The sequence below is a fragment of the Thunnus maccoyii genome, chromosome 4 (genome assembly GCF_910596095.1).
Source record: "Thunnus maccoyii chromosome 4, fThuMac1.1, whole genome shotgun sequence".
Taxonomy (NCBI): Eukaryota; Metazoa; Chordata; class Actinopteri; order Scombriformes; family Scombridae; genus Thunnus; species Thunnus maccoyii.
Window position 1 is genome coordinate 14,748,770 of NC_056536.1, and position 25,308 is coordinate 14,774,077.

At 39.1% G+C, this 25,308-nt stretch overlaps 1 protein-coding gene across 3 annotated transcripts; it reads right to left on the reverse strand.

Moving 5' to 3' along the window:
• Positions 1–307: 307 nt before the first annotated feature.
• Positions 308–21,784, reverse strand: pik3cd (phosphatidylinositol-4,5-bisphosphate 3-kinase, catalytic subunit delta). Of its 3 annotated transcripts, none has more exons than XM_042409014.1 (23): positions 21,419–21,784; positions 20,381–20,562; positions 19,474–19,702; positions 18,310–18,542; positions 17,779–17,955; positions 15,802–15,957; positions 15,185–15,271; positions 13,927–14,148; positions 10,236–10,332; positions 9,692–9,822; positions 9,566–9,616; positions 9,280–9,447; positions 8,747–8,868; positions 8,496–8,639; positions 8,273–8,372; positions 8,007–8,173; positions 6,653–6,762; positions 6,346–6,424; positions 6,092–6,259; positions 3,436–3,559; positions 2,939–3,084; positions 2,716–2,848; positions 308–2,627 (listed from the first exon to the last, which is right to left on the reverse strand). In XM_042409014.1, exons 2-23 carry the CDS (start codon positions 20,519–20,521, stop codon positions 2,490–2,492), a joined length of 3,123 nt encoding a protein of 1,040 aa, XP_042264948.1. In that variant the 5' UTR covers positions 20,522–20,562; positions 21,419–21,784; the 3' UTR covers positions 308–2,489. The 3 variants fall into 3 exon arrangements, with proteins under 3 accessions (XP_042264948.1, XP_042264947.1, XP_042264949.1); XM_042409013.1 differs by having other exon boundaries at positions 15,185–15,274; XM_042409015.1 differs by lacking the exons at positions 19,474–19,702; positions 20,381–20,562; positions 21,419–21,784 and adding an exon at positions 18,662–18,892 and having other exon boundaries at positions 15,185–15,274.
• Positions 21,785–25,308: the final 3,524 nt, after the last annotated feature.

Here is a 25,308-nt window from a genome sequence, read left to right on the forward strand (position 1 = left end):
TCTCTGAATACATTGCAAGGAAAGCATTACCTACGTACACTGAAATTAGATTTTTTTTTATATATATGCATGTACTGTAAAGCCTACACTGATGCTGTTTCTCATTCTCATAATAGGAAAAGTGATCAAAACGTAATAATTTGCATATTTGTTCACATGTAGTTGTCTGTATCGCCATCTTATGTTACAGTATGTTCACTTGTATTCACTACATGTCTTGTATAATGATGATGGTATGTGTATATGATTCTGTGTTCAATAAAGATAAAAAAAACACAAAAAAGAGAAAAAAGTATAATACAGTACATAAAACACATACGTGAATTTATCTGTTAATGTTGTTTCATTATTGCCAACAAAACAAACAAACAAACAAAAAACACAACAACAACTGTGGAGCCAGAGGACAGAATGCACAACTTTTGCAACAACTGCCCAACAAAATCAGAAATCAATTGAATTCTTACAGCCCCAAAGTAGATCCACAGCCTGTCACATATTACACGTTGCTTAATATGGAAGCTACACTAAACACATAATTTAAATTATTAACATACAAGGACATACAGGACTATTTTTCATTGATTTATTCATAACACAAATCATTTATTTACTTTTTTCTTTGTTCAGTTGGAGAGACATTTGCACATCCAGCTGATATAATTTGGAGAACTGGATTATTTGATTTTCTACACATGAACTCCCACACTTGTCCTCAAAATACTGGGGATTATTCTGGGTTAATGGAAAAGAAGGGAGACTTTGGTGGTTTTGACCTTGTCCATCATCAGTCTTTTTGAAAGAAACAGGTAGACGATGGCTTGGCCCAAAGTACGCCTCACTGAGCTCTGCGGTTGTAAACTGTTTATTGAGAGCATGTTTCCCTCCCAACAGCAAGTGAAGCAAATGTAAAAACAGGATGCAGATGAAGGACAGTCAACATTAGACCTACAATGTTGACAGGATGATTTGTCTATTTTAGCTGCACACATGTAAATCAGGCCTGAGCCTCTAAAGGTTTTGTACCATTTGACAGAATTCATGAATTACAATCAATTAAAAAGGCAACAGCAGTGTATTTTACAATCTGCAAAAGTAGCCCATACACTCACTAGAATCACTCCTCCAGGCTTAAAGCAGCAGCAAAGTGTTTAGCTAAGCCCACACTGAGAGACAGTCATGACCCATATTTAAAGTCTCTGCTACAGTAAATATTTCAGTAGCTTAAGGTATTTAAATCTTCTTGCTGTGTAATCTACAGCTACACTTCCTCTTCTGTAAAAGTCATCATTGAACAAAGACTCATACAAACAGTAGAGATCATCTGCACTCCTATGCAAAATAAAAATGGCTCTGAAAAAGCACACCGTCTTCTCCTATTCAAGTGGTCCTTGCTGGACTGACAGCTGGATATACAGCATCTAAAGTAATTTGAACGCACCATAACATTAAATCATACAGCACAAAGTCTCATTTAAACGGACAAAACATCATTTTACACTGCATTAGATATGTCAAAGTATAGAGGTGTTCTACACTATAAGCATGAAATCTCCTTCATGGCACCTGGCACAGCTTAAAACAGTTAAAAACATGGGAGTCGCAGTGCATAACTTAAATATCAGAGAATAACAGAAGCGCTCACACATAGACGCAAGACGTGCATCACCTGGAATAACACACACAGTAGAGATGCACACTTTCAAAACGGCCATGTGTAGGAGAACCACATTTTCTGAAACACTTCCCTAAGTCACATGACTTATACAAGTCCATAGTCTTCTTTGCGTCCCTGTGTAGTAAACACAACCTGGCACACAGGGGTGTTATTTAAATAAAAGTCTCATTCAGCAATTATTTTCTGATCTCACAATGAATTTTCCATTGTCCGATGTTACCGTCTACCGGCACTTCAAAGGCAACATACTGTATTTAGCAATACAACCCAAAGTCTTTTTAAAATATCTTATCATGTCTTTGTACAAGTACTTAAAATTAAATAAAATATAATATAATAAAATTAAAGACACTATTGCAAAGAGGCAGTTGAAATGAGAGGGAATGACATGGCCGTTGAAGGTTGTAAATCGTATGAAAGACTTGAGGTGAAACTGCTGCCCCGTCGCAGGACTGAATTGTGTCTTTGTCTTAAGTCATCACAAAGTTTATTTGCAGTTTGCTTCCTGCTGAAAAGGTAGTTTTCAAGTAGCCATTTCAACACATCAAAAACACACGTAGAATCCCACTGTTTGATGGCAGAAAGATGAGTGTGATGGATTTCCTCCACACAAGTATTTGTGTTGATGCTCTGCTCCGTGATTATCTCGCTGTCTTTGGATGCCTCTGGTTAGTCGTCGCTTCCCACAGACAGGTCAGTCAGGTGTAAACATTTGCTGAGTGTCTTTGAATGCAGTCAATAAAGTAAAATATCTGATTGCGCTTTCTTCTCTTTTAAGTCCATAAGTTAATCATTTTTGGTTCAGTGTTCTTCATGGTCTGTTATCTTTGGCCAAGGAGTGCATCATCCAGTTGACCTTGGTCTTCCAGCTCTCTCGTAGAGCTTCGTTGAACTTCACCTTAAAGTTCTTCAAGGCCTCTTCCTCGGATTTTCCCAAAGCTAAAGAGTCCTGATGAAGACAAGAGAACAAACCATTGTCAACATTATCAGCATCCTCATTAGCAGCATCAGCATCAGCATTATCTTTTGCTGCGCACCTTTAGATACTGAATATCTTTGAAGGAGGTGAGCTCAGGCAGTCCTGCTGCCTTCATCATAGCGAAGAGGTTGACAAACAGCGTCCCGTTCCGACACAGGATCTTATAGGCCCGCTCACAGTACTCCCTGAACCTGACAACAATAGATGCAAAAAAATCAGTCATCAGTTATAAAAAAATGTGGACAGAATCCCAGATCAGTGTGCTGACTGATAAACTGTACCTCTCAAACTTCTCACTGTTGTTGGTCCTTCCTTGTTGGATCACATGGACAAAGTCGTAAGTCAAGATAAAAGGCACACGCTCCCTGTTGATCCCTAGTTTCCGCTTGAAGTTGCCAAGGAAATGCCCAAAGTCAATGTGGAATAGCTGAGGGGCAAAGGTGAAAATAAAATAAAGTAGGTCCTGAATCACTGACCACAGTCACATTTCTAAAAGACTCGTGAATGACCCGTAAAGACTTCAAAATGACCACCTAGTCTGACAAAATAATCAAAAAGCTAAGTGTTACTGAGGTTATTGGCTACTTTGAAACTGTGGAACTTTTCACAGGAAAGAACAATTGTGCTTTTAAACAGTGATAACTACTGCACCAGTGTAAAAGTTGTGTATTACAAATTACCACTCATTCCCCACTTAATGTCTAATCGCCCCCTTGTGGTAGAATTTGGTGCCATAATGATTTCGTATGTTGTCAAATATAACATTTGGTAATCCCACCTGTCCAGTTTCCCTGATCATGATATTGTCATTGTGACGATCTCCGATGCCCAAGATGTAAGTAGCTACACAGTAGCCAGCACAAGACAGCGTGAACTCCTCTATTGCTTGATCAAGTTTGTCCCTGGTGACAAAAAAAGAAGTTCAGAGAAACAAGGAAGCAACGTGTGAGCGAGTTTTGTTTTTACAATGAATTTGCACTTCTCTCATCTTTGTCTCATAAGCTGCACACACACACACACTAACACACACACACACACACACTATGGGACGTGAGAGGAGTTCTCAAAATATTATACAGGATTTCCTCACTGTTAAATGAAATATTCACAGAGGAGTTCCTGTCACCCATTAATGATTTACTGTCGCATCCTATTACGGTCTAGACGTGCATGAGGTTCACTGTGTTAAGCTTTTACTAATTTTCTCCGCTCCATTTCAGGCACTCCAGCATTTCAAGCTAATTACCTTTCTGTTCTGTCCTGCAGTCAGCTGGGCCCGTCTTGCCAACGTGACGTACAAAGGCTTATTCATTACACAGAATAGTTCTCTCTCCTCAAGGAGCTTTTAGAGCAGACAAGACCTTCAGACTGTCTGGGACCAAATAAAAAATCTACTCTCATTTAATGTTGCTAAAGCTGTAGTCGCCTGTGCACTTAGTCTTGGTTTGTCACCGTCTTAAAAGGCTGCAAGCCAATAAATATTTTGAAGTAAACAATTCAAACCACATACTGTACAGACATATCGAGAACATTTCTTAGAACATAAAACTTAGATGCTCCCATCATAGGTGGAATTAATATACTAATAAGACTAATATACTAACTAATATCCATACTGTCAAGAGAAACCATCTACATACTCTATACCTGCTTGTTCCAATTGAAGATACAGTGTGGCATGCTTAAATTAAGTGAAATATCAAAACTTAACTAACTCAAGCTTTTATTACTACATTAAAGTACATGAATTTTAAAAAAACAAACAAACTGTAAAAGTGCCCTTAATTAAAAGCTTGTGCCTGTAATGTTTATTAATTAAAGTTCCCCTCCACTCAAAAATGTGTTTGTTGTTTTCATTCAAGCGGATGTTTGAGCTTCAGTGTGCAGAGTGATGTATGTGCAGAGTTCGACACTAGAAGGCTGTTTCTGAATTCAAGATGTGTACCTACGAGCATGATTTGTGACATCACAACTAGTGTGGACCCAATCGTGATCCAGTGTGCAACATACACAAGTTTAATGTGTAAACTTTTTTCATGGAAAAACAACATCAGGCACAAATTATTATTCCAAGCAGAGTATTTTCATATATTTTAAAACATATCTTGAGGGGATCTTTAACATATTATTAACATATCTGAATATCTATAGTTGTCACACTAATCTTAGTTGAAAATACTGTTCAAAACAGAGCCAGTGCACTGGAAGTAACATGTTTCATACCTTTGTTTCAATTCTGCACAATGTAAAAAAAACTGAAAGTGCTACTGTTGCTGCACTTTTCTGGTTGTTTCCTCACACATCTTGTTATTTACTGGGACACATCATTAGGGATGTGGTTATATTATTATATTAATATACTTCACCATTTTGTAACAGGAAATTACACAACTTGCTTGTAAATTTCCAATTTAAAAACCTAACAGCAAGCACAAAATGTTTGAGATGTTGTGGTAGAGATGCAACAGTAGATGACATGGGGGGTTGGGGTGGGGGCGAAGGTCCCTGGCTAAATTCTTCATGCTGGCCTTCTTAAAGATCCCACTCCACTCAAAAATGTGTTTTTTTTCTCTTGTTCCTTCAGTTGCATGTTTAAGCTTCACTGTGCAGAATGATGTATGTGCAGAGTTTGACACTAGAAGACTGTGTTTTTCTGTGTTTATCTGAAGAAGAGGGAAACTTTCTTTGTGCTCTCCTTGAATCTGAGTTCAAGGTGTGTATCTACAAGCATGATCTGTGACATCACAGCTAGTTTGGAACCAACCGAGGGCCAGTATACAAGTAACACAAGAAACTTGAAACTTCCAGTGCACTTACACTGAGAGTAGACTCCCCAGTGAAGTAGGAAACATCTTGTGTACATCAGTTAAACTTTTGAAATGAAAAATATTTGCATATTCATAGATTATTAATTTATTTAAAGAGGAAGAAGGAGGACATGCCATTTGTCTTGTGGAAAAAACATGTCAGACACAATTTATTATTCTAAGCAGAGGATTTTTATATGTCCTAAAACATGTCTGGAGGGGATCTTTAAGCATACTTTGATTCTACATTTTTCCAGGGTGAACACACTACATACTAACAAAACATGGCTAGAACTAGTGCAACTTATGCAACTGGGACACAGCTCATGATAGAGCGGGCCTGGGGATCCCCCACAGTAAAAGCTGGGGGAAGTTACTGGGGTGAAGGCAGTATGAGCGGCTTTGCTCTGCACTGTTGCCACCCTGATCACGATAAACAATGCAAAAACGGATGGACAGGATTAAATTCTGTGGCTTTGAATACTTGGGTGTACCAATAATAGACCCTGAGGTGCGTTCTTGGGGTAGAAGAGGTTCATCACTTCCAGAGAGATTAAAACAGTAGAAGATTACATTTTCAGGCTTCCCAGAATAACCAGCGTGTGGCAAGTAGTTCATTTTACTCACTCTGGATTCTTAGATTTGAGCCAGTTGAGCAAGGCGTCCTTGTTGAAGGCAGCAGTTGCAGCACTGTTGCTGCTGTTGCGTTGGATATTGGCGATGGTGTCAGAGTTCTTCACTACCTCGATGAGCCCCGTCTTGTGCCCAGTGGACAAGCAGCCATATGGGATCATCCTGTGAGGCAAAAAACAGTATTAGGTTGGTTTTCCAGAAGATATTGTGCAAAAGTGTCAACACCTGCTGTAGACAGCAGCTCATACCTAAGATCCAGGCCTTCTTTCTTCCATAAATTCTCCATGAGCTGGATCATCTGGAGGGTCAACATGTCTTGTCGAAGATCTGGAGGTGATGAGTGAAAGAGAGGTGAGAAAAAAATCTTTGATTCCACTGTCACAAATGAATTTCATGAATGAATTTCATGCTAATTTTTACCCTCATACTTGTAACCTCCCTCTTATAAATTTTGGGGATATCCCTTTCCAAACCTGGTGGATATGTTTATCTAGCTACTGTCTGTTAATGTGCACAGTATGTGTGTGGCTGTGTTCAGATTTTCTTGTATCTCACCATCTCCGTTCTTGAAAATGATGCCCACCATGTCTCCGTGGGCTGAGGGGTTCCTGTACAGCAGCCATAGCGGCTTCATCTTGGAATCCATAAATCTGCACTTATCTGCGCTGCAACAGAAAATACTCATTATGAGCACATGATCAACCTAACAGTGTGCCAGGTTTATAGACTAAAGACAAAATGCACTTGAAAGTTCAGAAAATGTGATGGTAATGTCAGTCTGTCGACCGCCTCAGAGCAACTAGCATGGCTGTTTTAGTTTTCGACCAGGTGACATTTTGCTTATTGACTGGCTAAACATCTATGAATCAATGACTGTTGTCCCTTGTGGGCTTCTGTAGGGAATGGGGCAATTTTTTACAGGGCTAACCAAGCAGCAACCTCTGAGGCTGAAAAATGAAGCCAACGCGAAAGTGCCAAAAACTGCAGTTCCTCGAATGGCCACTTGAGGCTGGCTTCAAAAGTGAGTCAATCCCTATAGACCCCTATGTTAAAATGCGACTTAACAGCAGAAATAAACATGTTTACAGCCTGGTACAAAAAACAGTTTTGGTCTCTATAGCTAATTTTCCCATTCATGACAACTGTATGAGGGGTGAATTTTTATATAACTTACCCGTTTAAATTTTATTAAGGCTTAAAGTTATGCACAATTAAGGGCATGGCCAATTTGACTGACAGGTGGGTGCTGTCACAGGCAAGTCGCTACCACAGCGACAACGTTGGTTGGGCAACTAAAAGATCCTCTAAGGAGTCAGTTTTTTCCAGTAAGTAACGTTACTTTTTTTTTTTCATTCAAGCCTGTTTTCGCTAGCGAAAATTAGCATTAGTATTATTACAGTTAACCATAGACTGCCAATTCACTATCCTAACCAAGCTAGCAGCCAGCGTTAGGGTCAGTTCCACCCTTTTGTCCAAATACGGTCACTTCTGGCTCCAAAAATCCATGAGGGCGACGGTCAAAATGCAAACTCAAGGCTTCAAAACAGGAGTCCACAAACCAATGGGCGACATCACAGTGGCTACGTCCATTATTTTTATTAATTTTTTAAATCATCAGATTTACAACACTCAGAAGTAAGTGTAAAATGGTGTATAGTATATTTATTTATTTTTTATTTATTTAAAAATAAAAAAGACTTCAGTGGTACTGTACTCATTAAAGGTTAATACGACAAAATGCTATGAATATAATATTTTGTAATTCAGAAAGGGACCAAAAATACCCCTGAAAATCCCATTAAGCAGGTAAACAATGCAATTTGACAAAAAAGATTATGCTGCAGTTAGTGTGTGTGTGTGTGTGTGTGTGTGTGTGTGTCTGTGTGTGTGGTGAGTGTCTGGCACTAACCAGATGTCATTGAGGATGATGTTGGGGTTAAGTGGTGACTGCAGGTCTGACAGGGTCTCAAGGTAGGACCCCTGTCTGATACAAAGCTTCAGGTCCTCCACTGTCGTCCTTTGGGAGCCCGACTTGACTAAGTCACTCAGGGCCTTCATCTTGGTCAGAGCGTCGTGCTGTGTAGGAGAAGTAAGTAAGGCAGAGGCTGAAATTTAGTACAAAACAAATACACACATCTCAGAGCTTGAAGTCAGTGTATATAAGTGAGTGATTACCTGTTTGAGTAAGAGCCTAATGTGGTGGATGTTTCCCCTGCAGTAGGCCTCAAGAATCAGGCCAAAACGCAAACTCACAGATGCCACATGCATCTCTGACCTAAAATAAAGTATATTATTATTTTTATTGTTGTAGTATATAATAAAGAAATTCTCCAGTCAGAGAAGAAGAGGCTGCAGACGCACACAATCTTGTGTTTTCTGCTGTATTCATCCGTCTCACCTGAGATGCCAAAACAGAAAGTGTCCTATTCTCATGTTGGATAAAGCCCTCTCTAGAAGGAAAGTGGTGAGGTCACATTCTAGGTAGGACTCGTACTTCAGGACCTGGACCAGCTGGATTAAATACTGTAGCAGTTCATCATCACTGAGCAAAGAAAATGTTCCACAAATGATTATGCAGTTGAAACTCAAAAACACAAAATGTCTGATGCTTGGATCTAAGCAAAAGCATGAACATAAATATGAGTGTACCTGAGCTTCCTGAGGCATCTGATAGTGAAAGAACGAACCGCTGGGTCAGGAAAACTGTAGTCTAAGAGCTCCAAGGCATGGATGGCAGGGAGCTCTGGCCAGTTCCTTAGTAAACTCACCATCTGAAGAGAGTCAAATGATTATTTTGTACAGAGATGGCAAAAAGCTAAAACTGATGTTAAATATGATAGGACTAAGTTGTTATTGAATGTTTTATTGTATTTTCAAGACCTTTACCAATTGGATTTTAAAATCTATCAGCTGATAGTGGCTGGTCAAAGGACCACTAAATTGTGAGCAATTACCCCTGACAAATAAAATATTACAATATGTGAAATTACTAATAAACAAGTTGGTTATGCAATAACTCAGTTTGAAATCTATTGAGAAATTCTCAAAAGTTGTTATGTAGACGTGCTTAACTTTACATGACCCAGACAGGAAAAGAAAAAAGGAAAGAGCTAGACTTATTGGCTTGATCCTAGCAGAGAAATTCTTTAATTGCTTTCCCCTCCAAAACTCTTCATCCATACCTGAACTACGTCGTCAACCTTATTCCACTTGGTGATGAGGAGCAGCTTGGACAGACTTTCAGGATAAAAGTTGCGGACTACAACACGGTGTTTCCACAAAAGCTCCTTCTCGTCCTCAAAAAACTCGGTGTAGTTTTTGTTGTCCATTATTTCTTTTAGCTTCATGTGCTACAGAGAGCAAAACAACCCAACAACATATTTATAAAAAAAATGTGGTCAGCAAGAAACACCTTCCATTTTTTAATGTACTTTAGAGTTGTAAAATTTTTGATGTGGAGAGTCTTACCTCTTCTTTAGTTGTAACACCTGCCTCGCCATTTTTCTCCTTATCACTGAACTGAAAAAGATGATGATTATAATACAACTCAAAATTTCAGTAAGTCCTCAAATATAGCCTTTTGGGAATGAGTACCTTTTCGAGTGGAGGGTAATAGAGAGGATGTGGCCTGATGTTTGGGAAGGAAATGAGAAGCTCAGCAGAGCTGTCAACATTGGGGTTCTTCTCGACGGTTCCCATTGGGTTCAACAGGTCGCTTTTGTCATCTGTGATAAAAATGTAATTTGTGAAATGTGCCATTTGGCAGAAGCTTTTATCCACTTGCTGAGTATATTTTCTACTTTAAACAACTCCTCTAATTCTGAAAGTTAAACTTCATGCTCTTCCAAACCACAGAGAAAGATAACATCATTTTATGCTACAGTCACACTACTGAATAAACATGTAGCCCTGCTTCACAGCCAAGTTGTTGACACCAGTAAACAACAGTCACTTCCATATCTTAAAAAGGCTACATTGTGCATCAACAAGTGCATAATGTGTGAATATGTGCGGTTTTGATAGCACTACGTTGGGTATTTCAGCCCTCACTGTGTTCTGCCATGCGTTGCGGAGGAGGCTGTGAACATGTGGGGTGTTTATGAAGCATAAATACGAGAAGAAACAAGGCTGAACGTACCAGGAACAGATGGCCATGTGGACAAGGAGAAGTCCCCGGTCTTCAGCTGGTCCTTGTAGTCGAACACCATGGTGTTCACCCAGGCAATTGGACAATCCTGAGAGAACAGAGAGAGAGGCAGCGAGGATGAAGACCATATGCAAACAGTAAAATAATGCACAGTGGTGGTATCTTTGACACTGAAAGAAAAAAGAAAGAAAAAGACAGTACTGCAGCTCTCTCTCGCCATCATTTTCAGTCGAAATTAAATTAAGGATTGCTCAGTTACACTGAAATCAGTGTATCATCAGGGGGATACAAAATGAGATCTCTATATCTATTTCAACATCTAGATGCTCATTTTAAGGTCTTTTTGTGTCAAAAAGTTAAAATATGGTCAACATCCAAAAGATATATACAGTATATATAAAAAACAATTGGTTTCTTTGGCATCTACTGCCTTTATTTGACAGTTGAAAATGCAGAGAAACAAGAAAATGGGTAAAGAGGGTATGATATACAACAAAGGGCTTTGCGGTTCTATGGTGTGTGTCTTCACCAGCAGGCTACTGGGGCTCCCCTCAAAAGATATATTTAAGATTCTTTAAAGAAGAAACCTTTTTCATCAATAAATCCAAAATGCACTGAATTATTAAATCTCTCTTGTACAACATCTGCTTTAATCGAGATGTTCATTTGAATTCAAATCAAGTAGAGTAAAGGAAACTTTAATATTTTAATGATACAGTTTAAAGCATGTTCATAGCAACTTTTACTTTATAATTCATTGTGTTAAATAATAAACAGTGTAGCAAAGGATTTTGCAGCTTCTTTAAAATATATAAATGAGATAGCTGTCATATTCATAAGGTCTCAAGTGTTATGGTTAAAGTTGGCATGTAAAGCAACAAAAGAGGAATACAATGGAAATGAAGTCCAGGTAGTTATCAGTTAAAATATCACTTGACCATCTAATGTGTTCAACATGAAACAAACACTTTCAGGCTGAATGAGCACAACTAAAAAAAGAAAAGAGGCAAAACACATAAACAAGAACGGCCAAAATAGCTCAACTTCCGTCAGTCCTTCTGGCGTCTGGCTAGAGGACTTCTCTTCCGGGCAAAAGAAGAGAGAAGTGGCTGAGAAAGCAGAAGTGGGTGGAAATCCCACTTAGATGTAACAGTTGATGCAGATCTTTGGACAGAATTGTGCCAAAAAACGTTTGTCAGCCACCGTTAGTTCTAGATACAGACCGATTCATTATAACTTTCTTCATCAACTCTATTTCACACCACAGGGATGACATAAATACGAGCCTGAGTTATCAAGCATGAGTTTTAAATGTGGTACAGAGGAGGGCTCTCGTATGCATCGTACCTGGTCGTGTATGAAACTGAATAACTTCTGGTACGACTTCTGTGACATTATGACAAAACTTTACCTTCCCATTGCATCTGTAGATTTGCTTACTGGGGAATCTTACAACCATTAGTGTTTTTAGAAATAGCTTTATGCATTGCCAGGAGGTGTATAGCAATGACATGGAAACCTAATTCCCATCTCCTCATTGCTAGATGGTTTTGAATGAATAGTTGCATTCCACTTGAAAATTTCACCTATACTCGCAGAAATTAATAAAACACCTTTCTAATGATTTGGCAACCCTATGTGACCTATATGGACACCTTGCCAACGCCTGTATCAGATTTTATGTAAATTGTTATCAGAATTGATACACCATTAGTCGTCTGAGTAAGCCAGTATAGTTTACATTGTCTCTTGTTCTTTTATGTTGTATTTATTTATATATTAATTTAATTTCTCTTTTCTTTCTTTTTCAATTTTAACTGACTACTACCTACTCCTTTTGAGTAAGGTCCTCTTTGAGTTTGTAAATGTGTGGGACAGGAAGGAGATATGGAGCCATGTTTGTGTGAGTTTATTTTGTACGTCTTGTTGAATCTAAAATTTGAATACAAAATATTCCAAAAAAAAAAAAGAAAGAAAAAAGCAGAAGTGGCCTTTTAATGCCCATAAACACACCTGGGGACCATGTTTGTGACGTCCGCCATATCATGGTGACTGCAGCGGCTGCAGCGCTTTAAAACAAAACAGGCTGAGACCACAGACGCAGAAAAAAGGGGAATTCGTTGTTGCTGATTGTACTTCTCAGTGTGCAGAGAGAGGATTTTTCCAATGCAATGTCACACCGAAGGACTTCTGCTGTTGGAGTTTCGTGCATGACACAGCTTTTTAAAATAATTATGAAGCGAGAACAGTAAAACTTTAATCTGAACGTCCCTCTGTTGTTGTATTATTAGTGTTAGTCACAGTGACGTAACGTGACATTCATTTTTAAATTCATGCATGTAATTAGGTCTGCGACTAATAATCATTTCTATTATTGATTCATTATTTTCTCCATTAATCCTATTCTATACGATGTCAAAAAATCATGAAGAATGTCCTTTGCAATTTTACAGAGGCCACGATGATATTTTGAAAGCAATAAGAAATTTTTTTTTTTTAAATGATATAAAACAGAGAAAAAAAACCCCAAAGCAATTTGATGTTTTTTGGCATTTTTGCTTGAAAAATGACGATTCATTGATGATCACAAACAGCTGCCGATTCATTTTCTCTTGCATGACTAATCGATAATGCGGTTAGGAAGCGAAACTCACAAAGAACAACTGGTACAGACAAGTGAGGTAAAAATGAGTTTAAAACATGTTTCTTCTGTGGACAGAACCACAGCAGTAATAGCAGTAGTAGTAGTGTTAAAGTGCATATTGTACAAAGATCTGTATATCAGATAATTTTGGAAAGGTTCTGCAGCTGTGGTCTGCTAGTATCATCATCTGGGCTCGTGTTATCTGCTAATACACAATAACCAGCCCCTGCTACATATATTAGTCATAACTCTTAGACAAGCAAATGTGAGGGATGCTTACTAAATATGTATATGTATTGTGTGCATCTATTTTTTAGATTTTCTATTTATGTGAAATATTCAGTATTTGCCACAAAAATAAAATAAAATAAAATAAAGTAAAATAAAGTAAAATAAAATATATATATATATATATATATATATATATATATGTATATATGTATATATATATATATATATATATATATATATATATATATATATATATATATATATATATATATATATATATATATATATATATATATATATATATATATATATGTATATGTATATATATATATTCTAGATAAAGGCCTCTTGATAAAAAGCCAAACTTGAGAAAGAATATAAAAAACAGAAAATGGCTCTGCACTGTTTTTAAGCCTCTCCTCTGAACTACCCCCAGTAAAGTCCTTAAAGATGAGGAGTAATTTAAAATGCTCAGTGAGTGGGAGTGATGTTACTACGTAGGAGGACTGTGAAGATGAATTTAGAATTCCTTGAAAATGTTTGCCAATTCCTTCCTTCCTTGGAGTGATGTGCAGATAAAAGAGCTGAAGCGGATGAAATGTTAACCGCAGCCTTGCCACTGAACACACTTGCACAACCAGACACAGCAGCAAAACACACCCACACAGCACACTGACTACGCGCGCACTATATACTAGAGAGGAAACAGATCTGTTTGTGCTTGCTAACAAATTCACACCCACCAGACATTCAACACAAGTTGTACTAAAGGCCCCCAAAAACGGCACGAGTTTCTGACGGACTCACCGCTTTCTTATTCTTCTTTTTGGTTCCACGGGGTTTTTTAGCTTTCTCAATGACAGCGTAGAGCGCAAAACACAGGCGGCTCATGCGAGGCAGGTCAGCCACATGTATATCAAACTCCAGCCTCTGATCCCACAGCGGCTCAGAGCACACCGTCAGCTCGGAGCTCGTCACCACCTTACAGAGCAGTTCGCTGCCATGGAACAGACCGGCCTGCACCACAAGCTGCAAGGGAGAAACACACACATAAACAGCAGTGATTAGATGAAGGCATGACATGTGGTTTGAAAGCTGACGACTTTAGCACTTGTGTGAGGGAGATTGATTGTGGAAGATTTACAGACTTCGCTAGATGATTCAGAGCTTCCTGTGTCACTGAGTCAAAGGGTCTACACATTCATAAACAGGTTGAGATGCCCGTCAAAAATGATAAACAACCACAAGAGTCAAAATTCAATATTGTACCACCATTAAGGTCCTGCCCTTTGCCAAATCAAGATAGCCTTGAGTCCATATTTACAAAATATGTGAGTGGCTATTCTCCCCCAGGGTGTGTTTTTACTGATATCTGCCTGCCAGCTGTAGACATGACTAATAATTATATGACAGAACAAATTTGCCATGAGTCATGATGTGCAGCCGGAAGAGCTCTTACACTTAATAAACCATCTAAACAGTAACATAGTTATTTATGAAACTGATTCACAAAGACACACACAGACAAACATTAACAAGAGTTCCCCCCTACTTGAGTCGTCTTGTTGTTTGACAGATTGGGTGAAAACTGACATTGCAAACAAAAACACAAGACATGGAAATAGTGAATAGGCAGTATGACTGGATATTTTCTCACATGCTTCTGCCAGTCATTTACAAGGAAATATGTCAATTTGAATACATTTCAAGATAGGTCAGAGCCTATCTGCCTGCAATAGTAACATGCATGCATCGCCTTCAAAAAAAAGAAGTGCAATGAAAGCGAGAGAGGGAGAGACGGTATGAAGTCTGTCTTTTTCTTAGAATCTAGGGCTCAGAATGAGACATAAAAACCAGATAGGCCCTCCCCACTTCCTGTTTTCAAGCTCTAACCAACCGCCTTGATGAATTATGGGAAACGTGTGGTGGACCATGTGACCCCCCCTGTCATTTACATGTCAAACCCGCTGTTCCTACAACTGAAATTGAGATATTGGTAAACAAGTAAATGCCACATTTCATTGAGCAGAAAAGTGACAGAAAACCCACGCAAAACCGCACCAACCTTCATCCCTTCGTCTGCATTGACTCGGCTGCCCTGTATCAGGTGAATGTGGAAATTCTCATTGATGGACCACAAAGAGGAGGTATTCTGCTGTATGAGGGAGTCAGAGGAGAGGAGAGGAGGATTTAATTTTTGCCATCAGATTCCTTACAATAAAACTGCATTCATGGCATTCACTGAAGTCTGAAGTCATGGAACTGTTGCTACAGTTTCCTGTTTAGCAATATGTCAGAGGATAGAAACACAACAATGTAGACTTTCAAAAGAAAGTGAAAAAAGGGGAACAAACTTTTGAAACTGACAAAAAAAAAACATGTCCTGCTCATATTTCTTCTTTTTGAAGTGTGAATCACTTTGGATACAAGTTTAAAATAGCTTTCATTCTCCCATTACAACTCCAAGGCGAGTAGTACACTCTATTTTCAGCTACAGCAAATGCAAGCAAAGCTGTCGAGCGTTAATTATCTACATTGTGTTGCACAGCGTGTTTCAAATGTGCCAAAGTCCGCAAGTCTGGTTGAGGAACAACTGTGATGAGAACAGAGAGAAAGAAGGAGAGAAAGAGAGAATGAATGCTGCTGTTAATGAAAGACGACATCCGTCCGCTGACCTCTTACCTTTTTCACTGGCAGTGGAGGAGGTCTGGACAAGGAGCGACTCTTGTATATCTGGCTGCACATCCTGCCCTGCTCCTCCTGATATTTGTTGATGGTGGCGTGATGCACCATGGTTAGTTGAGGGTTCTGGCCATTTCTCAAACATGAGAAAATGTACTGGGGAGATAGACAAACAGGAGGGGACAGAAGAAGAAGGGATTTTTTTTTTGTTTACTGGTGCAGCCATCAGTCAGTTCACCCACAGATACTTCCCAGTGTTCTGATAGCGCTGGTTAACTCCTGGAGGCTGTTCATTTGCTGTAGGTTAATGCAGCCAAAATCTTATTATGCGTGGATGGATGCAGTTCCTTTCTGCGGGGCTGCTAGAGAGATATGAGTCACCCCTGCGGGTAGCTGGAGTTTCAAAATCAACACTGGAGTCTCCTGCCACCAAAACCTTGAGTCACCCTACTCCTGATCTGACAATCACTTCAGCTATTGTGGACGACCTGCACAGGACGAGGGGCTCACAGGCAGCATGCAGACAAACAGCACAGGACAGAAAATCATCCACATCCACTGAGAAAATAACAGCTTCAGTGCCCATAAAAAGTGTTCGCTTTTGTCATTTTGCAACAATGTCAGTGACAAACAAATCAACAAATGTATCAGAATCAAGTACAATTCATTGATTTGAGGTTTTAACAGTTTCCATTCATAACTGACTGCATAAAAATGTACCCGCTTACTATGACACACCTAAACTTACCACGACACACCTAAACTTACTACGACACACCTAAACTCACCACGACACACCTAAACTCACCACGACACACCTAAACTCACCACGACACACCTAAACTTACCACGATACACCTAAACTCACCACGACACACCTAAACTTACCACGATACACCTAAACTTACCACGACACACCTAAACTTACTACGACACACCTAAACTTACTACGACACACCTAAACTCACCACGACACACCTAAACTTACCACGATACACCTAAACTTACTACGACACACCTAAATCATCAAGTGACTTAAGGGTTAAATAAACCTGCATCTGGAAGATTCGATCACTGTTTTTTCTCTTTTCTGGCAAAAACTACAAAATGAAGTCAAGGTGGAAGGATACGAGGAAGACATATATATATATATATATATTTATGTATATATTCCTCAGAGCAGGTAGCCATATAAATCCAAGTTATATAGAGGTTACCCAGTGGCTTTGCAAGTTACAGCTTTGTGTCACAAAGAAAGTGACTGTTGGAAAAAACTGTTTGACTGGAGGTATCTTGATGCCTCTGAACCACAGTTTCAACCAAAATTTTGCTTTGCTTAACCAAAATGCCACACACGTGCTGTTGTGGCAGCGTCGAGTTGTAGGGATGCATCAAGACTGGAAGACTTTTGAGGGTGGTGTGTTAAATGAACGCAGCAAAATACAAAAATATCATGGAGGGAAACCTGCTTCAGTCTGAAGAGGAACTCTAGATTAGGAGACCATTTATCCTCCAGCGAGACAACAACACCAAACCTAAAGTCAAAACCACACTTTAAAAAACGCTTCAAAACAACAATGTTCAAATCCAAACTTGGTGGTGGACCTGAAACTTTCTCTTTATTCATTTGTGTCATGAAACTAGAGCACGTTTCAGCAGTAAGGCAGAGACGAATGGGGCCAGATTGAAGTGTCCAAATGTGCAAAGCGGACACAGACCTATTATCTTTATTGTTTCAAGGCAGTAATTCTGCCAAAAAGGGTGAAAACTTACACAGTCAGTATGCTTTTGTTTTATAAGTGCACTAATTGAAGGACTGTTTTCAAAGTGACATTGCTGGTCAAAAAAGCCACTTAACTCCACTATGATTTACGATCAAAAAGTAAAAATTTCTGAGGTAAGTGTATGAATACGTGATATGCTGTATTGCCACACAGAGCAGCTGAGCTCAAACAGTCTGTTACTGCCTTCACTCACTTTGAACTGGCACAGTGGGTGTTTCCCATAGATGAACTCCCACCTCCCGTTGACCTGTAAGGTGTAGTCCTCAGGCTTCTGATGCACTGAGCGGAAGACGGTGGCCTTCTTCTTCAGGGCGCTCCTAATCAGAGTTATTGGCGGGTCCTGAGGGTCCTGCTGCAGCATGAAGCTTTCCTGTCAGAGCAACAGACAAATTTCGAATAAATACGCCAGCTTTACAGAAAACCATAGGCCTACAAGGTGTAGCTTTCATGTCTGTGGATTTTGCGCCTGAGTGATATTTTGAAGGTTTGCAAGGTGGTGTTTGTGGTGTAGGAGGGGGATTTCCAAAGATGTTCACATTTACTTAAAATCTTCCTCCACAGTTTGTCGACAAAAGGATTAAACCACAGTTTTTCCAATCAAAGCTGTTGTGCTCTTTGTGGGGTTCCCTACTGCGTCCCGTCATACTATAACATTACATTTCACTCGTCTTAACAACCGCTGAACATATGACTCATAGAAAACTACAACAGCAGATAAACTCACATCGCAAGCCTCGAACTTGACATTGACAAATATCTTCTTGGTGTTTTTTGACTTGACGCTCCCACGCTCCGGCGGTGAGCAACATGGCTCCAGGTCACACGGGTAGCTGTACTCCATCCATTGCTGCCATGGCAACGTCTGCCGCTCCTGAGCCTTCTCTTCGCAAAACGCACGCATCTTAGTCCGAAACTCATGCACCTCATGGTTCTTCTGGACCTCAAACTCGTGCAGACCTGAAAAATCATAATAAAAGAGCCAAAGAGCATAAGTCTTGTACGGTGAGAGAAACAGTTAACACACTTTGAAATATTTTCTTACACAAACATTCACTCTGAATGTTTTTTGGAGTCACCTCTTTTCCGTTTGGCTTTCTAACTTTGCTAGCAGTAGCCTAGCCTGGTTCCAGACCCCTAAATCCCTGCCACATCTTAGATTTTTTTCCAGCACTTTGGTCATGCTGTGTTCATGTCATACCGTTCAGACTCCACTTGTGACTACGAGTCTGAGAGATAGCAGATTTCCTAACAGCTAACATTACGATAACTTCCTATAGGCAAAGACACCATTGCTTTCATAAAATCTGCTATTAACTAATATTTAGTAGACTCAGCTAATTAAAAAATGAGTTATAAATTGTTTTTTTTTTTAAATCTGGTTTCACATTTTACAAAAAATTAACCCTATAAATTTGCTCATTTAGGCTATTTAAGCCTATCAGAAGGCTAGTGGGCGTAACCATGTTGTAATAATGCGTAAACACCGTCGTATTCCTGTTGAGACGACACTGATGCAGGTTGTCGCTGAAAACAACTCTTATTTCAGCATATTTCTTTAACTGACATGAAAAAACATGAGCGCTGGCAGCTCCCACTGCAGCCTCTGTCTCAGCTGAAAATGACATTGACGGGGCAAACACATGTCACAAAATGGCAACGTGGTTATCTGATCATGACACCGACATGTCATTTTGTGTCACGTTCCTGCATTTTGCTATCTTCAGCTTGTTTCAGTGATTCAGCATCATTTTTTTTTTCAAATGATTGACAGACTGCTTATGTTACGGTGTTATAAATGTTATTTCTAACTAGACCACAATACCACCAACCACCAAAACCATGTGGCAGCTCAGCTCTTCAAGCTCTGACGAGGAAATACGTTGCTGACCTTTGCCAATTAACTGGCCGATTTGTGAGTTGGTGAGTTTCTCCACACGGTCGCCCTCCCTCGCCACCAGTCTCAAAACACACATGAAGGGCCGCACGTCGCTTATACGCCTCGATTCCTCCTCCAGTTCCTCCCTCTCTGCTGTGTTGTTGATGCAAGTGAAGACGTAGGCGTCGGGATCACCCAACGCACTGAACAGGACCTCGCCTCTGGCACTTTTCCAAACCATCTGAAACAGGGTGTGTGTGGGAACATATACACATAAAACATATTTGCCAACGCTCTGATTCTCTAATTAACTCAGCCTAATGAGCTAAAATCATAACCAATTATGCAAAAAAAAAAAAAAAATTTTTCTAAAATTCCCTGTGAATTACCCAAACTGAAAAGACATTTAATCTCTTAATCATCTTAACCGATTCCAAGAGTATCATTACTTAACACAGCTAAATCAAACAGCCTGAAGTGGCAGAACTGTTGGCATAGAAACCGACACACTCACATTTAACAGCAGATCTGTTTGAGCAGAGGGCTGGCTGTGTGTACTGAGGAGGAGATCGGCAAGCTCCTTCTCTCACAGTTGCATCAAAACTTCAAGATGAATCAAGAGCATTGTTTGGACTGTGTGATGTTTTAATTAGTTTAATGTCTGAGTGAATGAGTGAAATATTAATTCAGCCAATTTGTTTAAAAGCATATTGAGTAAATATTGTAAATAACGACAGCGGTTTTGCAACTGCGGTCATGAGAGCTGCAGCGCTGTGCTGCATTCAATCAATTATAATCTATTAGAGATACAGTGTTATCTTGTAGTAGATAAATATGTGGGGGGGAGAGATACTCCATCAAGGTTTGTTTTTTTCTGATCTTGCTGATGATTAAATGGCTATTATGTGAGCGGACGTACCCTTTTGATGCTTGTGATGGTGTCATTATGAGACACAGGGAATTTGAGGAAGATCCCAGTGGGCAGCAGGAAGTCCATCATGATCTGCTGGTTCCCCTCCCACTCCCAGTCCTCCTGCATCCCATACTTCCCCGGGGGCATGGTGACGGCCTCTCATTTACCGTCAGCTCCTCTGCTGCTCACTGGAACACAAGCCAGCCGGCCACACAGGGGAAACGCACACACACACACACACACACACACACACACACACACAGCAGGGTTAATATGTCCACTATTAACTTGTGCAGTGTGCCTGTTTGTTGTTTGCTCCTAAAACCCCTTAATATGTTTACAGGACCGTCCACTAGAAGCAGAAAGCACACGCATAATCTGCAGGACATGAATGAATGACATAGGCTAAACAGTCGCCTGCAGTTGCTCGATATTTTTTATCTATCTCCTGAACGCAGATTAATTCGTATATATAAGAATATGTATCAATACAAAATATTGAATGGTAAACCGGGGGCAATGTTATTGAGATTTTTGCTGCTTTTATGGTGCTGAGCAGTTTAAAATTTGCAGTTTGATGCCTTTGGTTTGTCTGCATCTTAACAGACTGCATGTTTTGCCAGAACAAGTGCAACCATTTCAAAGGGGTCATACTAGGTGAAGACACACTACAAAGAAACTTCAAATGACTGAATTTTCCACACTACAAAAAATACACAGCATTTAGCAACGGATTCAGACAATAGAGAAAGATAAACTGATTTTCGTGTACATTCCAAGAGTTTGTCATAAAGTAACACAACACTACTGATTTTGGTAAGTGGGAACTAACTTACTGTAAGGCTGCGTATGTGTATGAGCTGTCGCTAAATGTCAGATTGGCTGATATGCGCCTCTAGATAAATTCATATTTAAAATACCTACAGTGTGGATGTTTCGAGGAATTATATTTGAAATCAGCAAGAGAAAACATACAATCCGGTGTGATGTAAAAGGAGAAAGAGCGGTGTGAGTAAAACTTATCATGGTGAAAACCTTGCCAACCTGTTAGCGGAGACACCTGCCTAGATGTCAGCTCTACACGCCGGTCATCTCTTCATGGTTTGGTTACGGCGAAGATGGAGGCTGTAACGTCACGGTGACATTTCTTGCTCCCGACGGTTGAAAAGGTTTGCGGGGTCCAGGGATCCGTCAAAAGCGGGGTGATGAGATGTGATGCGTCGTAAATCCAGCTCAATACGCACAAAGCGCCTGCACGGCTCATGTGAAGTGAAGCGTGTCCGTCTCCCCGGTAGTATGACTGACAATCAGTATGACGGGGATGCTGCGCTGACCCGGTGTAAGCGGCTGCGCTCTGCTTCACTGCTCCTCCAGCTGCCAGTGGCCAGCCAAGGGACCGTCCAACAAAAATAAGTGTCTGCTTTAACGCCCTGCCCCCGCTCAAACTTACATATAGATTTATAGATATATATATTAAGAGTATATTAATATAATCATTTTATCATGATTATGAAAAAAAGGTGTTCTTATTTTTTTCCTTTATTTTTTTAAGATTTATATTTTATACAGACTAAACCACTAGTAACAAACAAACAAACAAAAAAACTATTTACAAAAGACAAAGAAAATAAAATGACTTAAATGTATCTTAAATGTATTTAAAAGAATAAATAAATAAATAAATACATAATTACATAAATACATAAAGAAAGAAAGAAAACGCCAAAACAGCCCCTCTAGTAGTACGCAGTGTGCCAGGTTCTCAAATTTTTTCACGTTAAGGACCCCACAAATTAGACCACGGACCCCCATTTGATATGACTTTGTCCCAGGGTCCCCCGTCTGAGAGATATTTGCTTTTATTACAGAAAGTGTATGAAACCCATGACCACAATAGTCATACATTGTAATTGTGTTACTTATAGATGGAATTATAGTTAAAATAAATTATTCCCCTTTTTGCTGGGGACCCCTCTGGACCCCTTGGGTCCCCCAGACCCTACTTTGAGAATCACTGACTCATAGGCCTGTTGTGCTACCAATCCAAGCAGGGGTCCATCCCTGTAACCCAAACTTAGATATACAATATATATTTTTCCCTTTATTTTTAACATTTTCTTCTTTCTTCATTTATCACCACACACACACACACTCACATGCGTAGCACAATAAAAACACCTACATGTTTCTATTATCATTCTTGTTTTTTTCTCTTGTCTTGTCATGTCTTGTATGTGTCTACCTGTTCATCACTACTACTAAATATATATATATATAGAGAGAGAGAGAGAGAGGGAGAGAGAGATAGAGAGAGAGATAGAGAGAGAGAGAGGGACAGAGATAGAGAGAGAGAATTAAATATGTGTAATTCTTTCATGTAGCGTTGAGTGAAACAATTTCTTAAGTAATACATTAGTCGCTTGACCAAAACAATCATTGGTATTTTGATAATCAATCAATATGAGGATTTACTGCTTTTCTTTGTCGTATATGATAGAAAACTGAATGTCTTTGGTTTTTGGACAATGGTGGAGGAAACATCAGTTGAGTAAAATCCTGTTACAAGTAAAAGTCCTGTTCTGAAAACTTACTTCAGTAAAAGTATTAGAGGCAAATATATTCTTTACAGTTGTAGTTGTTTGATGTGGATCTAACCTTATAGATACATAACAGATCTATAACAGTGCTTCATATTATATGAGCTCATCAGATGTTTTGTATGTAAAATTTAGTTACCAGTAATATCTGACAAATAAGTGTAATGGAGGAATATTTGAAATACAGAATAGAAGTAAAAATGGCACCAAATGGAAACACTCAAATAAAATAGTACCTCAAATTTGTGTGTTATGCACAGTATTTGAGTAAATGTACTTTGTTACATTCCTCCTACAAACCATTTAATATGTCATTCTGGGTTCTGGGAAATTTGAATGAGAACCTTCACAAAGCATTTAATGAATTAATCATCAGGAGATTAATTGATAATAAAAAATACTTGTTAAATTCAGCCTTAATCTCACTGATTCACTTTAATCTCTAGTCAAGGACATTGTGTATCTTAATTTAAGAAACTTTTGTGAACAACCTTATAAATTACTGACAATATTCAGTATGCAAAAATAGCTCTACAGGAAGTACTTTCCCCTTTTATTTCACGTCCACCGGTAAAAGTTTTACATGTCTCGCATACTGTGACCCAAAATAGACCAGTAGTGTCTTCTAGTTTATGATATTCTTGGTATGTAGACAGAAGTTGAACGTAGTTCCTGGTATTTTAGTGTCACTGAAGAAGGTCCAGCCCTCTGTAAGTCTGACTGCTGATTGGAGCATAAAAACCTCCTGTTAATGTACATTTAAGATGATGCAACCAATCGTGAAACTAAGGGTGAAGCTTTTAGAAAAAATAAACATGTTATTGATAAATAAATCACAAACATGACGGACAAATTAAATATTTGGATATATCTAGGTCTGTATATGAATTTATGAATAAGAGTGGTTTCATTCCAAAATGTAAATATGTAAATAAATAAATGAACACCTTATTATGTAAAATAAATGGTCCAATGAATATTAGCCTATAATTAAATAGCTGATTTGTGGGTTAAAGTCTTCAGGCGACCCCAAACATTCACAGTTACACACAATGAACTTTGATGTCAGCCTTCATTTATTTGGAGGTAGATGTCTGTAATCTGACTGAAACTCCTCAATGGGGAACCTGCCTTCCTTTTTCATATTTTCATCTTATAACCATAAGACCAGTGACAATTTTTGTTTTGCAGCAGTTAATGAACAATCACACTCTGATGGAAGTGGTACATAAACCACAGTAGTACTACTATAGGAGAGGGGAAATAGTGGGGCCAACACTAACAGCATGATCAACATCAACTGTTTACTGTCAGCTAGTAAATCAACAAAGTGTGTTGTGTTTTTACTGGCAATACTGTTATAGCACGAAATATCACGGGTTAAAAAGCCACAAATATTTGTTTGTCAGTTGTTTATTTGTCAGTTTGGTTTGCAGGTGTTAATATTTCATGTAGTCTGAGCATTGGTGGTCTGGTACGCATGAAAACTTTGGTTTCCGGTCGGATGATGTCTTCGAGACTACCACAAGCATATAAGACCTGGCAGACTCGTTCATTACTTTTGAGAGACACACAATGTGTTTGTGAACACTCTTCACAGACCAGCTGGTGAAAACAGGAAGCGATTGTGCAGAAGAGAAACTTTTGACCAGAGATTGAAAGTATCAACCTGCTTCCCCCCCTTCACCCCCAAGCATAAACTATTTTCAAATGTGAGCCAGAAAAACCCCGTTAGCGAACAAGCTACTGAGTTGCACTTTTTGTCACTTTTGTCTGACAAAAAGTGCAACTCTAGTTGCTTTTGATAGGAACTCAAGCTTGAACCCCTGAACTGTATAAGGGCTACAGACTTTACATTATGTGACATCACTGGTAGTTATCCTAAGTTAGTTAGTTAGCCTAACTGGAAACCAGTTGTGCTGTTTTAACACACAGCAGCCCTCACCATTAACACAGGAAATATTCATTATAATATTTAAGACAATAGATTTACCCTGACAGCCAGTTAGCACATACTAATAGGTTAGTCATGTGTTGTACAGATGTGTGACCTGTTTACTGGCTCACACACAGTTTTGTGGGGGGATCAAGAAGAGGGTCGTGACTTCCTGAATAAGCGTTGTTGTGGTCTTGACAGCCAAAAACAGTCAAGGTTTGAAAGAACAAGTTTGTGCATTTTCTGTTTTTATTCTTGTCATTGCTCTCCTTTATCTCTCGTTGCTTTGTCGTGCCATCGTTCTGGTGAAAATTCTCAAGAAAAAGAGATAATCTGGGTTAATAAACAAAAAGGTGAAGTAAAAAATGATATAAAAAGGGTTAGGTTAGGAAGTATGTAAC